This window comes from Lineus longissimus, chromosome 6 (genome assembly GCF_910592395.1).
Source record: "Lineus longissimus chromosome 6, tnLinLong1.2, whole genome shotgun sequence".
Lineage (NCBI taxonomy): Eukaryota > Metazoa > Nemertea > Pilidiophora > Heteronemertea > Lineidae > Lineus > Lineus longissimus.
In genome coordinates, this window is record NC_088313.1 from 14,279,754 (window position 1) to 14,292,683 (window position 12,930).

Consider the following 12,930-nt stretch of genomic DNA (forward strand, 5'->3'; position numbering starts at 1 on the left):
CCATCTTAGTGAAGATGACCAGGACAGGAGCATCGAAAAATAGCAACGAGGGCAATATTCGAATTCGGTGAGTGAATTTCTGCTTTTTTGGAACAATGTACGTGTATATGAATTATTGTCCGTCGTGTCAAAGGCAGGCATCTATAATATCTCTTAATCTCTCTGAGATATAGGAGGTCTTCACTTTACCCAGGGGTCTATTTCTCTATTAAGTATTTACATTTTGAGTTGAGAATTGGGCGACAATAGGACATTAATAGCTCTATGAAAAATATTGGGCGACTGTCATGTAAGTAGGAGGAAACCGGAGACCTCGAAGGAAACGTACGCTGTCGAAGAGAGGCGCGATCGCCAATGCACTCTATCATCACCTAAGTGTACCGGGGCCGACCGGGAATCGAACCCGTAACTTCAGAGGTGACAGGCGCTGATGTTTCCACTACACCGCTCCGACAGCCCGATAATCTCTAGGCCTACTGAGCCATACGGTTACCTTATCCGATACAATAGGGTAATGGACACTCCTTCTATAGAAACATGTAAAAGCGTATCACCGGCTAACTCGGGCTAAACTCCGCCGCACCTGAAGATGTTGACCACCTATAGAAGTCTATAGTCTAATGCACGCAGGGGCCGAGCGAAACACTACAAGTGAAGAAGACCTATATACAAATCGTTGTTGTTGTGGGTTGTACTCAGTCGTTGCGGTTTCTGAAAATATTTGACATTTTCCGATTTTGCCTCAGATCTCAGATAGTAGAAAAGGCGCGTTAGTCGTTATTTGTAGGGCTCACTACTCGATTATCGCGTCAAATGAGTGCACGCCGAGTTCGGGATTTACATCGACGAGTGCTGGTTACTCTAAGCTCCATCGTTCGCTTGACTGAATAATTTTATCTTTTTCAGATAATCCCATTAATGGTAGATTCCTATGCAGTTTATTTCGTCATCTTGATCTTCTTTCCGTACCGGGCGACAGGACGAGTCCGGTCCACCCACTACGTCCGTAGTGTAAGAGACCCATATCACGCAATACTGTAAACCCAGAAATATTCACAGCTATTTTGTTTCGCGGTTTTACTGCAACTTTTGCGTACTGTTATTGGCTCACCGTAAAGGGAGCTTATACAATAGGCAGGTTTCGCAAGCGTACAGTTTACGTTTATGATTACGATTTGACGTCATCCTGACGCAAAATTTGCCGCCGATGGAGGACTTGACGTAATGACGTCATCGACTGACGTGAGGCATCGAATACGGCCGAAAATCCTTTGATCGATCACTCAAGTTTAACCAACGCTAAATTATATATGCGCCATGCATTCCTCTTGAAATAATTGGACCGTATAGGTAATATACTCATAATAAGAGTGTCTAAAATTCCAATTAAATCCATTGATCACAAGCTATAACGCTGGGCTATGACTAAATCGTAATTTCACTTAAGTGTAGTAAGCAATTTATGCGTTAAAAAAAATCCCGTAGAGGCTTTTAGAAAACGTAATCGTTAACGGAAAACGTTAGCCTGTAAAACCGCAATATTACCGCTGTGTCCGTCGTCGTAGCAAGGAGGTTTTTGATTTGACCTAATTTTCAAGGTCACAGCTAGAGGTCAAATGGCGTAAATTCCCCTTTCGAGAATTACTATGGCACGTTTCTTAACCACTTAAGCTATGAACTTGGGGATCATGTGTACCAAGTTTAAACTTGGTAGGCCTACACATGATCCCCTATGTCTGATAACCTCTGACGCTGAAATTCGGTTTGATCTGATTCTCGACTTGGCCACCAGAGGGCCAAAACTGAAAAGGTAAAAAGTGCAATACATGTATCTTGCTTATTAGTGACTTGTTAATGTGAATTCCTAACCACCAAATATCTATACGGTGAGCGTAATGTCTTTGGCATTTCATCATTAATTAGAAGCGAGAAAAAGAATTCTTTCATCCCGGATCCAGGCCTTTATACAACCTGGCCTTTACTTAAGTAACGCACGCGACAAACCGCCATAATCGGGATGATTTCAGTACTAGGTTTACCCTGAAGATGGCAACACGATCGCGTAAGTCAAACTGACGGACACAGTGGACCGGCCTCGTTCCACAAAGCAGGGTGTACACTAGTAAAATATTAGCAACATTTACCAACATTTTTACAACAATTTAGCAACAAGCCCTTCAAGGGCCTGTGTACACTAGCAACAAAATAGCAACAAATTAGCAACATTTTCACAACATGTTGGTAAATTGTTGCAAACTTTTTAGCGGAAACAAAGGGAAAACAGGTATTTTGGAGGGGAAATGGATGATTCCAAGGAGAGATGTGTTTTGAGTGCTTCTGCAGCAATTTTAGCTGTCATTGTTGAGAGGCGGAAGAGGCGGCGAAAAAAACCAAAGAGAGTATGGACCAGGCCCTGGATCAGAATGAGGGTGGATCATGGGGCATATCACCGCCTGTTAAAGGAGTTGCGGCTGACTGACAAGCCATTATACAAAAACTTCCTGCGAATGGATAAAACTGCATTCAAAGAACTTCTTGAAAAGGTTTCACCACCCATTACGGAGCAAGACACTCACTTGAGAGTTGCCCAAGTTGCCTTGAGAGTTGCCATAGGCCTACCACTGAGCCCTTGATATCAGCCGCTTGTTCAAGTCACATGACCTCAGGTAGATCACATGATGCAAATCCTATTTCTGATTGGCTGAAGAGTTTGCAACATTTTTACAACATGCAACAAAGAATTGCATTGCATTTGATTTTCAAAAATTTTACAACAATTTTACAACATGTTGTAAGACGCGTTTTGCTCTGGACTACGCAACATTTTTGCCACATTTGTTGCAACTGGAAATGTTGTAAAAATGTTGCTAATTTTTTACTAGTGTACACAGGCCTTTAGTTAGTTATGATGACGCAATGGGCCCCCAGGAAGTTTAACAGTGACGAGCATACATGCATATGTCATATGTTATATTTATCACGATTTAAGTTTGGGCGACTTTGCCCATTACACTTTTAAATAAGTTTTTCAATTTTCAACACTCCTTCAATCATGCTTTATGCATTTTTCCCTTCTCATACCCCCTTTCCTAGTTTATCCCATTGTTTAGCCCGATAATCCCACTAACTAGTAACTAGCCTTCATTGGCCTGTGCTCAAAGATACTTCAAAATATATAATAATCAAATAATTGTCAATCACTCTTCCAATCTCTTTCTTTGAAATCTTCTTCTAAATTTATATGTGAACATTGTTTCAGTTCAAAATTATTTCCAAAGATGTTCTAATCGAAATGCTTTTTGATTTCAAAATATCCTGATTCGGCCTGATGAACATCCTCCTGACGAAGTCAGTGGTTTTAGGCTCATGCTTCCCGAAATTGGTGGCTTGCATTGGAACCAACTTCCCCCCCCCCCTTGTCCGTCATTAAAGGCATTCAAGTGTGTTGGTCAACCATGACTATCTCCTTTGCCCCTCCACAATAAGGCCTAGTTTCCCCTTATGACATCACTATTTCGGACACATTTCTGGAAAGGTGTATAGGCCCCTCGATATTTGATTGTACCTCCGCCTCTGCAGGAGGTATTTAAAAAAATTCACAGCGCCTCTAGTGTCAATATTAGTCAAGACTGGGAAATTCCCGTCCACTCCCGTTCCCAATGCTTTCTCTGTATTCCGCCTGCTATAGCCACTTGGTCACCGCCTTGCTCAAGTTTGTCGAATTTGGCATTTTTGTCGTTTTAAACGTGGATGCTTTTGGCTATAAACAGATTTAACCTACGGACGGTATGTCTCCAGTATTGTGAATATTCAAAGGCTCTGCTGATGACCAGTATGAAGATGCAAAACACGTTTTTCATGGAAAAAATCATCATTTCAATCATGATATTATCATATTCGATCTAAACTTCAACTTTGTTCGTTTTGTATGTATGCCCCTCTCTCAGAGTGGCTTCTAACTTGTCTATCATTTGTCTTTCTGTACATGTAACTAACTGTAGCTGGTGACAATTGCCTAAGAGTTGGACCATGCAGACTGTAGTTTCAGGTTGTCATGACGTAAGTTGGTAAGAAGTGATAACGCCGGCACGGACTCGAAACAACAAAGCGACGGTGTTGGTAACCAACCATGCACTTGTGACTTCCCACTTGGCACCAGTTCTGTTGTAGGGAACACGAGGAAGGGATCTCATCCTACAGTGGCTAACATGTACAACTACCCCTAGTAATTGCCATGTGACTGACTTAACCATGACCAATCGGCGCAATAGCAGTCGCGAGTTTACAAATACAAGTAGTCCGTTTTTCAAACCGATGGTATACCTGTATACAGGTCTGGTATCCCTGTAACCTACAAAAATTCCTAAAGGTCACCTCCTTATGATTTGAAAGGAGTGGTGGTCCAGCAACATCTGGGTTGCCCCAGTTATGCCCATTGTTCAGTCAATAGTTCTTTATCACTGTTTCAATAAAACCACGCAGCCAAATACCTGAACCTGGTTCAATTCTGACACGTGCCGGAAAAACTGGGTGATACAAATGAGTCGCATCCTGGTCAGGTTGTCAAGGTAACTCTTCATAATGATGAAAGTAATCTTTTCTTTTCAGGGATGTCAATAGAATGTCATCGAAGACGGAAAATAAAAATTCGAAAAATGGTGACGAACGACAGCAAACGTCGTTCGATTCGGGAACAAGTCTCGAGCAAGATCATGCATCCGTCCAGAAGCTCCAACATCTGCAGACTGCATTGAAACATCTGCAAGTGAACAGAGTAAAAGAGAAACATGAGCGACAGACGTTATCAACACTTTTTCAGGAAGAGAAAGAAATGAAAGATAAATTGTTACAACTAAATAAGAAGTTGACCTACTCTATTCAAGTGTTGAAGAAGAGGTTGGATGATAATCATTTACCGAGTTCTTTGGATGGTAAAACTGACACGACGAAGCCACAGACTTCGAAACAGTTGTTGTCAGATTTAATGAAGCAGAATGCCGAGTTGAAGCAAAGATTAACGGAGTGTAGCAATTTTGATATTCCTCTAAAGGAAACGCAACTACAGGTAATTTGATGATGAATATGGAACCATAAAACATCAAAAGTAGAAAAAGCTGAAATATTCGAGGCCTTGATTGGTCTGATTTATCCAGAGTTATAACTTTAGCCCAAAATATATATGATCATATATATATGATCAGTAAAAATTCCGTAGAAAGAAATTTCCTAATTAATTCAGTTATCTAAAAAAAAATACTTGTTTGAGGCCGAGACGTTATAAGTGTAATAATCTAGAGAAATCACCTTTTAAAAGGGTGGCCTAGTTTTTGTCCTACGGCACGTGGTTTTTTTCCGGTACCTTCATAGATGGGATTCCCTGAATCTGTTCCGGGTACAAGTCTTTCTCAGCCTATGTATTTCGGTTTCGTTGTATTTCTTGTGGCTTAGGTTGACAAAGAATCATTGCCATCGCGCAGTTATTGATATACGCACAGATTTTCTGAAAATTGGCATTTTCGGTATTTGAGAATCAGTCCACACAACAGCTATGTTGAAATTTATATTCATGTATTTACACATTTGGAAATTTTCTATTTCATTTTCAAGTCAAATATGAAAAGGACTACTCTGTCTGTTGATACTCCATATCAAGTATAGATTAATCCATACTTGTTATTTCGACCATGCCTTTGTGTAAACCATTATACAATACTAAAATGCCAAGTTTCAGCAAATTTGTGTGCATAACAACCACTATGGCAATGATTAATTTATATTTTAAACCTGAACCATAAGAAAATACTGTGATAACAAGAACTGCAGGCCTACAGCATAAAGTATCAAAATAGTAATACTTTTTTTTTCGATGGGGTTTAATTTTACTCCGTGGATCTGTATTGATCCATGTTAAAACAGTTCATTCTAATGATTAAGTAGTCCAAATGGGACATGTACAGTCAGACGAATATGGTTAGCAACATCCTCTTCAAAATATGGATCAGATAAAAAACAGTCTTGTGGACTATGACCGTTTTTTATTGATAGAAATATACGAGTCATTGGCTTGTGTCGTATCAAAAGTCAATAACAACCGCAATGCTTCTTGATCGGCAGACATCGGACTTGTTTTTATACAATCTGCAGTGTGAAATATCACAGTGTTCTCATTATTGTGTTCCCATTTAGCATTTATATTGTTCAAAATTACCGTAGTGACCTCTGATTAACCTTACTGGACTAGTTTAGTACTTACTTAGCACTTAGCACTATCACATGAGAAGGTACAATGGCTTGTGGGGTATTCCTGATTCCATCAGGAGACCTCAGCCAACCAAATAAACGTATGATTGGAAGTAGTCCAACTTCCTTGCCAATGTTTTATACATGTGCAAATGTAAATCTATAAAGTTTGGCAGGATACCACATGATGTGATATATGCCAATAGGACAAGGTTGAAACAGTTAATCAAAAGTGGAAAGTTTTTGGTTTAAGTTTTATCCTGAGGCTCTGTATTATTATGATATATACATGTAGTCTGCTGTTTGTTTTGTCAATTTTTACTGATATCAACAAGAAAGTAGTACTTGTAAAGTCTAGACAATGGACTCCATGAATATAAGGTAGACCTCACAAATAATTCAATATCTGATCTGACTCATTCCAAAGTTATACATACCGCACCTAAAAGTGTCCATCATTTGTGTATTCAGTCAATCCTCATTCCTCCCACTATTTCCTAATAGTGAAAGTATTTTCATCCACATGATGTGGTTCACCTTCAAAAAAAGTGCTGGGAGTTATTTCAAAGCAAATAAAAAGCGTCTGTGGTCAACTTGCTTATGACATTTTGAATATTTACCGGTATACAATGAGATGGAGAATTTTGGTACCTGCTACTAGTAGATTCGTTTTATTTATATATAAATGTAAAGTATAGTTCTCAGAAATCACACCAGTCGACAGGTACATAATGACGGAATATGTAACCAGTTTATCCATTTAAAATGGGTTGTAAAATGGAATATGCCCCAGTTTCTAATGTAATTCCGTTCATTAAAAATACACTGTAATGTGGCCTGATTTTTTTTCCATTGTAAAAGTAATTTCATTGACATGATCTAAAAATTCACCTTCGATTGAGGACAACAGATGAAAAGAATTGTGAACGTTGGACATAATTTGTCTCACTTTCACTAGTGTGTGCACCCAAATTAGTGGGGGGGGGGGGGGGGGAAACAAAGCTTTTTCTGGAGTACCAATCTGTCATGAGACCTCACATGATAGTTTTAGAAATCCCGAAATACTGATTCATGCCACATGCTTAATATTAAGTAACATAATTTCCTCTTGTTTCGCATGACATGAGAGTGATGCTGTTTGCCTGTCACAAGGCTTTGATCAATCAATGTTCGTGAAAGCTACATGTTATTGTTACCTCATTTGATTGCGATATCGGGATTTCCCATTTTACGTATTGGGCCTAGGCAGTATGCCAGCTGGCAGTCTTGATGTTAGTCATAAACCTGCATATCCTCCATGTACAGATGTCTAATGCATTATCATGTGTTCACTTTACCTTTGGGGAATTAGGCAGGTATGCGTGGATGGCACACCAGGTATCTCGACCTCCTTAACTCTCTGAAATCGACAAAGAATTTTGGGACGTTAACTTTTTCGGGGTGTGTTAAAGGCCTATGGCGTTCGTTAAAAATTGTAAATTTGTAATTGAATTTGAAAATCTTCAATTGCATGCATACATACTAAATATAAATTTCAGCATTGCCTTTGCGTAGACAGATAAAAGTACTATAAATAAAAAGTTTCAACAAATTCGTATTCATAATAACTGCACTACGGCATTGTGTATTAGTGGATTTCTATTTAACTGGACCGCAAGTAATTACGAACAGTGTACCCCTTAAAGTATTTTGAGCAGAGAGTGCTCTGATTGCACATTCAAATTTAAAAGAACTCTAAGGTTTTCCGTCGAAATATTGAAACGTCTAGATTTATCACTGGCCTGAGGGGCATATTCTAAATCTTTAGTGCATTATTTGCTTTTATGGCAAATTGCCATCAGTGAAAGTGTACCTGACTAAGTGATTGCATCAAAGGGTGACGGGCGTCTGTGTCAATGCCAGTTCTCCATTTCATCATTTCCAAATACGACAGATTTTGACACTGAGGTGTTGAAAGTCAATAGTTGTGAAATTGCTCACGTGTATCTCGAGAATTTCTGGGAGTGGGAGTATTTCTGAAGTGCTGAAATAGTAACAAAAATACATGTACAGTCAAGCTCATAATAACATCAACACTTACTTCATAGGATATGTTGCAATCTAATGCACCAAATTCAATGCAGTTTTTAGCATATTGTCAAGCTAATAACTCCATTGGATTTGGTGCATTAGTTTGGGAGATATTGTTTGGTGTAGATGTTTATATTTCAAATATGAGCTAGACTTGACACGTCCAGTGAAAAAACAAAATTAAAGGGAACCACAGAGTGATGTCGGGACATAGATTGGCTTGGTCATGTTACGTCAAAACATTCAAGTATTTTTCCAGTACCAGTACTTACCATTCCCACAGTATTACAAAGCCTGACTGAGGAATTCACTATCACTTTTTTGTACCGATGACAAATGCCTCATATTTCATCGATCAAGTCGAGGCTGTTGGTCTTTTATTGCACCACCAATCAGGGTGGGTCAAACTAACTCAAATCTACTCTGCTATCCTGCACAGAAACGTTTTCAAAATCAAAGCCAGATTTTCTCTTTCTGATCAAATAATAATAATAAGTACCTCTGTTATACTTGTATTTATAACTACAAAATAATGTTATGAATTTTAAATGTTTGTGAGGTCAAAATCCTTTCGTTTCAAAATGCATCCTTAGCTCGACTCCCTAGTTCAGTGCCCTTGTCATTTTCAACACATTTCTTGTTCTTTGCAGAGAATTCATGATTTAGAGGACAGACTAGAGAAAGAACTCTTTGAAAAGAATCTTTTAGAGGAAAGAATAAAACAGATGGGAACTTCATCAAATGATGAAAAAGATGCAAAAATCGTCCAATTAGAAAGTGAACTTGAACGACTAAGGGCAAACAGTAATGTACAGGAGGTTTTATCGCAGTCTCTTATGGATGAGGTTGTAACTGTAAATCGGAGGTTACAGGATACTGCAAAAACATACCAAGAAGTGGTGCTGAGGTTGCAGGGGAAGAATGTTGATGAGACGGAGGGGATCGTCGAGTCCCTGAGAAGTATTGAGGTAAGAGGACGAACATGAACATTTGAGTTCAACCTCTCTATCAAGGACACCATTGGGGACTTATGGCTGTCCGTAAAATATCGATGTCCTGATTAAAGGAGTCAAATTGAATAGTAATCAAGTTGGGACCAAAAACAGTGTCCTTAGTAGAGAGGGTGTCTTGCTATGAGAGGTGTTCATAAAGAGAGGAAATGATGTATATCAGGACGGTGGCTGATGTTGCGATGTCTCTGTCGTACTCGTACGCGATTAAAATCACAGATTGCATGGGTTTATATCGCCCATTTGTGGTGCGCTATAGTGTCTTGGCTCTAACATGTCTTGGCAGATATTGGAAGCAGATAAGGATGGTCACCATGGAAACCAATTGATAATAACAGTGGTTTACGTTCTTATAGGAGCTGCATCAGGGCTGGAAAAGGCCACACAGGGAAAATTAGTGACGTTTATTAGATTATTATCTCATTTTATTGAAGTCATTTGGACATCTAATGAATTTGATAACATGAAAAAAGAATTCTGGTTTATGTCTGTTAGACATCTTGAGAAATGATGTCCATTGGAAATCTTGCAAGATTTTATTAAACATCCATTTTAAATGTCAAATGGATATCACAATAATTTGCCTGTCTATGCTGTACGCCAAGACCCTTTATTCTTAGAATTATTGGATTTTGAGCGTTTGAAAAACCTTTTCGGCCAACACAGATATCCATTCTGTAGAGGTTTTTCAGTAAGATTAAAAATCCCTAATGGTTTTAGAGATTCTCAAAAACCACTAGTTTGCGTTGATCAACACCCCATTAAAGGTTTTTTGAAAGAGTCAAAACAATCGACGAATGTGACAATGTGATTGCTGATTCCGTTCTCCCTACTTTCGCAAATATATCTCTTAATGGTATTTTATCTTTTAGATTCGGTTCCCTGAAAGAAGAACGTCACCTCCACAATCTCACAGCGATTCCCTCGACGGCCATGATTCTGAAAATACCGAAGAAAATAAAAAACTCAAATCAGAAAATATCAAACTGAAATCTGAACTTACCGAGGTATGTATATAAACTATTTCCTCTGGGTTGCCTGGTTTCCTCCAACACTAAAAGTTACCCGAATATGATGTCTAAATAGCCAATAATAATGAGCAAAGTTTGCTCTCGATTCGATGGTTTTTACATGACGATATAGTTCTTCGGCAGGAATGATTTTTAAGAAAAACCTGCCAGAACATAGCGATAAATGTACAGTGGAACCTCTCTATCAAGGACACCCTCGGGACTGACAAGTGCTGTCCTTAATAGAGAGGTGTCCTGATTAGAGAGGTCAAAATGAATGTAAATGAACTATTTGGGACCGAAACAAGTGTCCTTAATAGAGAGGGTGTCCTTAGTAGAGAGGTGTCCGCTAAGGGAGGTTCTACTGTATATTGTAATCAGTGATACTGGCAAGGCAAATCTGGTGCAGTATGCTTGAATCTCGATATGGGGGAGGAATGCCAGTCCCCAAATTGGTACCCAACATGCACTGTGCTCAACCCGGTTACGTTGGTATTTTTTACCGCCATATTTTTAAGCCATGCTACATCACATATTGTATATCCAGTTTTCTTTGTGCCTCCCTGTAGTGCCATGTTATTTACTGGGTATAGACAGAAAACCCCTATGCCAAGAGTTATTTTTAAAACCCTTCAAACCCTTTAAAATTTCCTGTCAAAAACTCTAGTCTAACCAGTATAGATACAAGATAGCAATTTTACTACATCCTGATCCATACCATAACCTACAAAAAAAAGTTCACTTCGAAAGGTTTTCCCAGAAAATTTGGGCAATGCCGTAAACTTTAATGGGGTCATGACCAATCCTTCCTAAATGATGGAAATTTTCTGTGAAAATTGTTTCCTTCCTTGATCAACTACTAGTAAACATTCAATTTTGTAAATCAACAATGATAATCTATGAGCCAGTTTATGAGTGTTTTTCTTTAAATGATGATGTGTTCTGACCTATAATGTTGAGATTGAGAACACACCAGGAAAGTACTTGCGGGCAATTCTCGAGGCAGAGAAGCCTCCTCAATCTCATGCTTTCCAATCATGATTGTCCTGCCATTGGCAAGGATCTGTTGCAAGTTGCAGCGACAAAATGTGCCCGTTTGCGGAGTGCTATATTCAGTAGAATCCCGTTCATCAATTTTGAGCTGTACTCTTTGCCGTTGATAAAAGCTCACATTTTATCTGCAGCAATTTAAAAAACAATGTTTACTAAGAATGAATTGAATGATTTGACCTAAATCTTTCAACAATAACAATGCTTTTTCTGGCACAGATTGCATGGCATGCGAACAGCATTAACAAGAACAGCATGAACAAGACCTTTGAAAAAATTCGTGTTGATTGGCCGCAAGAAATCTTATAGGGTTTTTTAAGTACTAACTTTTTTTCACACAGGCTTTTATTCGGGAATTTCCAAAGCAGAATAAAGAGGAAGTTCCCTCCCTGTTAAATGATAAATTTTATACAGAAAAAGAGTTTTGCTTTGAGTGATAAAGTATCATTAACCTCTTTACTACCGCCGACCGCTAAAGCGGTCACAATCAAATACGCGTGTTTACCACCGACCGCCTGAACGGTCGTTATAACAGACCTTTCTGTGTGTCGTTTGGTATGATCTGGCTCGGCTCCACTGGTGTAAAGTGACGCAGGCGTCTGCTACCCACCAACTTGAACTAAGTCGTATAGATGGCGCTGTGGTGGTGGCGAAGACGGAGGTTTTGCCAGATGCACGTGGCGGCACGATACCAAAACAGGCCCCGGTATGGAACGGTTCGAATGGCCCGGTAGTCAAGAGATTAAGTCTCTGATTTCTACATAGGGAAATACTCGTTCTTCTGTAAAACATGGACGTTGGTCTCAACAGGGTCACCCAGAAAAATCGAAAAGAGTTACATTTAAGGGCTGTGTTTTCCCCGCATCTCAGTCTTTTAAGGTCTTAAGGTGCATTTTTGAAAATTGCACTACATTTATGAAGCAGAAATCCTGCCGTTGCGTGGGGAGAGGGGAGAGGGAAGGTCTTAAAGTACATTTTTGAAAATTACATTACATTTATGAAGCAGAACTCCTGCTGTTGGTTGGGGGGAGGGGGGTGGGGGGTGCAAGTTTGCCTCTGCTTTGCAAACCTTAGTCAAATTCAAGACTTGATCTTTCAGGCTGTTGATGTGAATAAGCGATGGAACAGTTACAACCAGCAGCGAGAAGCCTACGTAAAGAAACAACAGGAAAAGATCACACAACTTGAAGAACGATTAAAACGTCTTCAGGAACCGGACGGTGGAGCCGAAGACAGGAAAAAGGTATGCTTCTTCTTCTTCTTCAGCACTTGCCCTACACTTGGAGGTGTTCTTAGAGAGTATTCCTACTCCAAGGCGGGATGAGCATTTTTGTGTGCCTCTGTGGTTTGGTGGCAATTAGGTTTATTGGCCTACAGTGACTCCGTCTTTGGCCAGAGGTAGAGTCCATGCAAGCTAATCATGTTTCAAACTTGGTGGGGGTCTTTTAAACTTATAATCTTATTTCTGTCATTCATTCATAATGGGTGGCTTTGCATTGAAGAAATGGCTGCTTTTCATTTTGTATAGTGACCTTTTGGTATTCTTGTTG

General features: G+C 39.4%; 1 protein-coding gene and 1 long non-coding RNA gene across 3 annotated transcripts in view; one reads left to right on the plus strand and one right to left on the minus strand.

Annotated features, from left to right (window-relative positions):
* LOC135490035 (TNFAIP3-interacting protein 2-like) overlaps nt 1-12,930 on the plus strand; it is a 21,179-nt gene continuing 8,249 nt past the window's right edge. Inside the window, exons 1-5 of the mRNA XM_064775684.1 lie at nt 1-67; nt 4,609-5,065; nt 8,961-9,278; nt 10,193-10,327; nt 12,480-12,623. Coding sequence (XP_064631754.1) covers nt 15-67; nt 4,609-5,065; nt 8,961-9,278; nt 10,193-10,327; nt 12,480-12,623 — 1,107 coding nt within the window. The 5' untranslated portion in view covers nt 1-14. The remainder of the gene's footprint in view (nt 68-4,608; nt 5,066-8,960; nt 9,279-10,192; nt 10,328-12,479; nt 12,624-12,930) is intronic.
* LOC135490036 (uncharacterized) overlaps nt 4,653-12,930 on the minus strand; it is a 24,047-nt gene continuing 15,769 nt past the window's right edge. Inside the window, exons 2-5 of one of the 2 annotated variants that reach the window (XR_010447259.1) lie at nt 8,093-8,263; nt 7,578-7,639; nt 6,678-6,777; nt 4,653-4,759 (exon numbers count right to left, since the gene is read on the minus strand). This is a non-coding gene — a long non-coding RNA (uncharacterized LOC135490036). The remainder of the gene's footprint in view (nt 4,760-6,677; nt 6,778-7,577; nt 7,640-8,092; nt 8,264-12,930) is intronic. The other variant, XR_010447260.1, reaches the window with a different exon arrangement.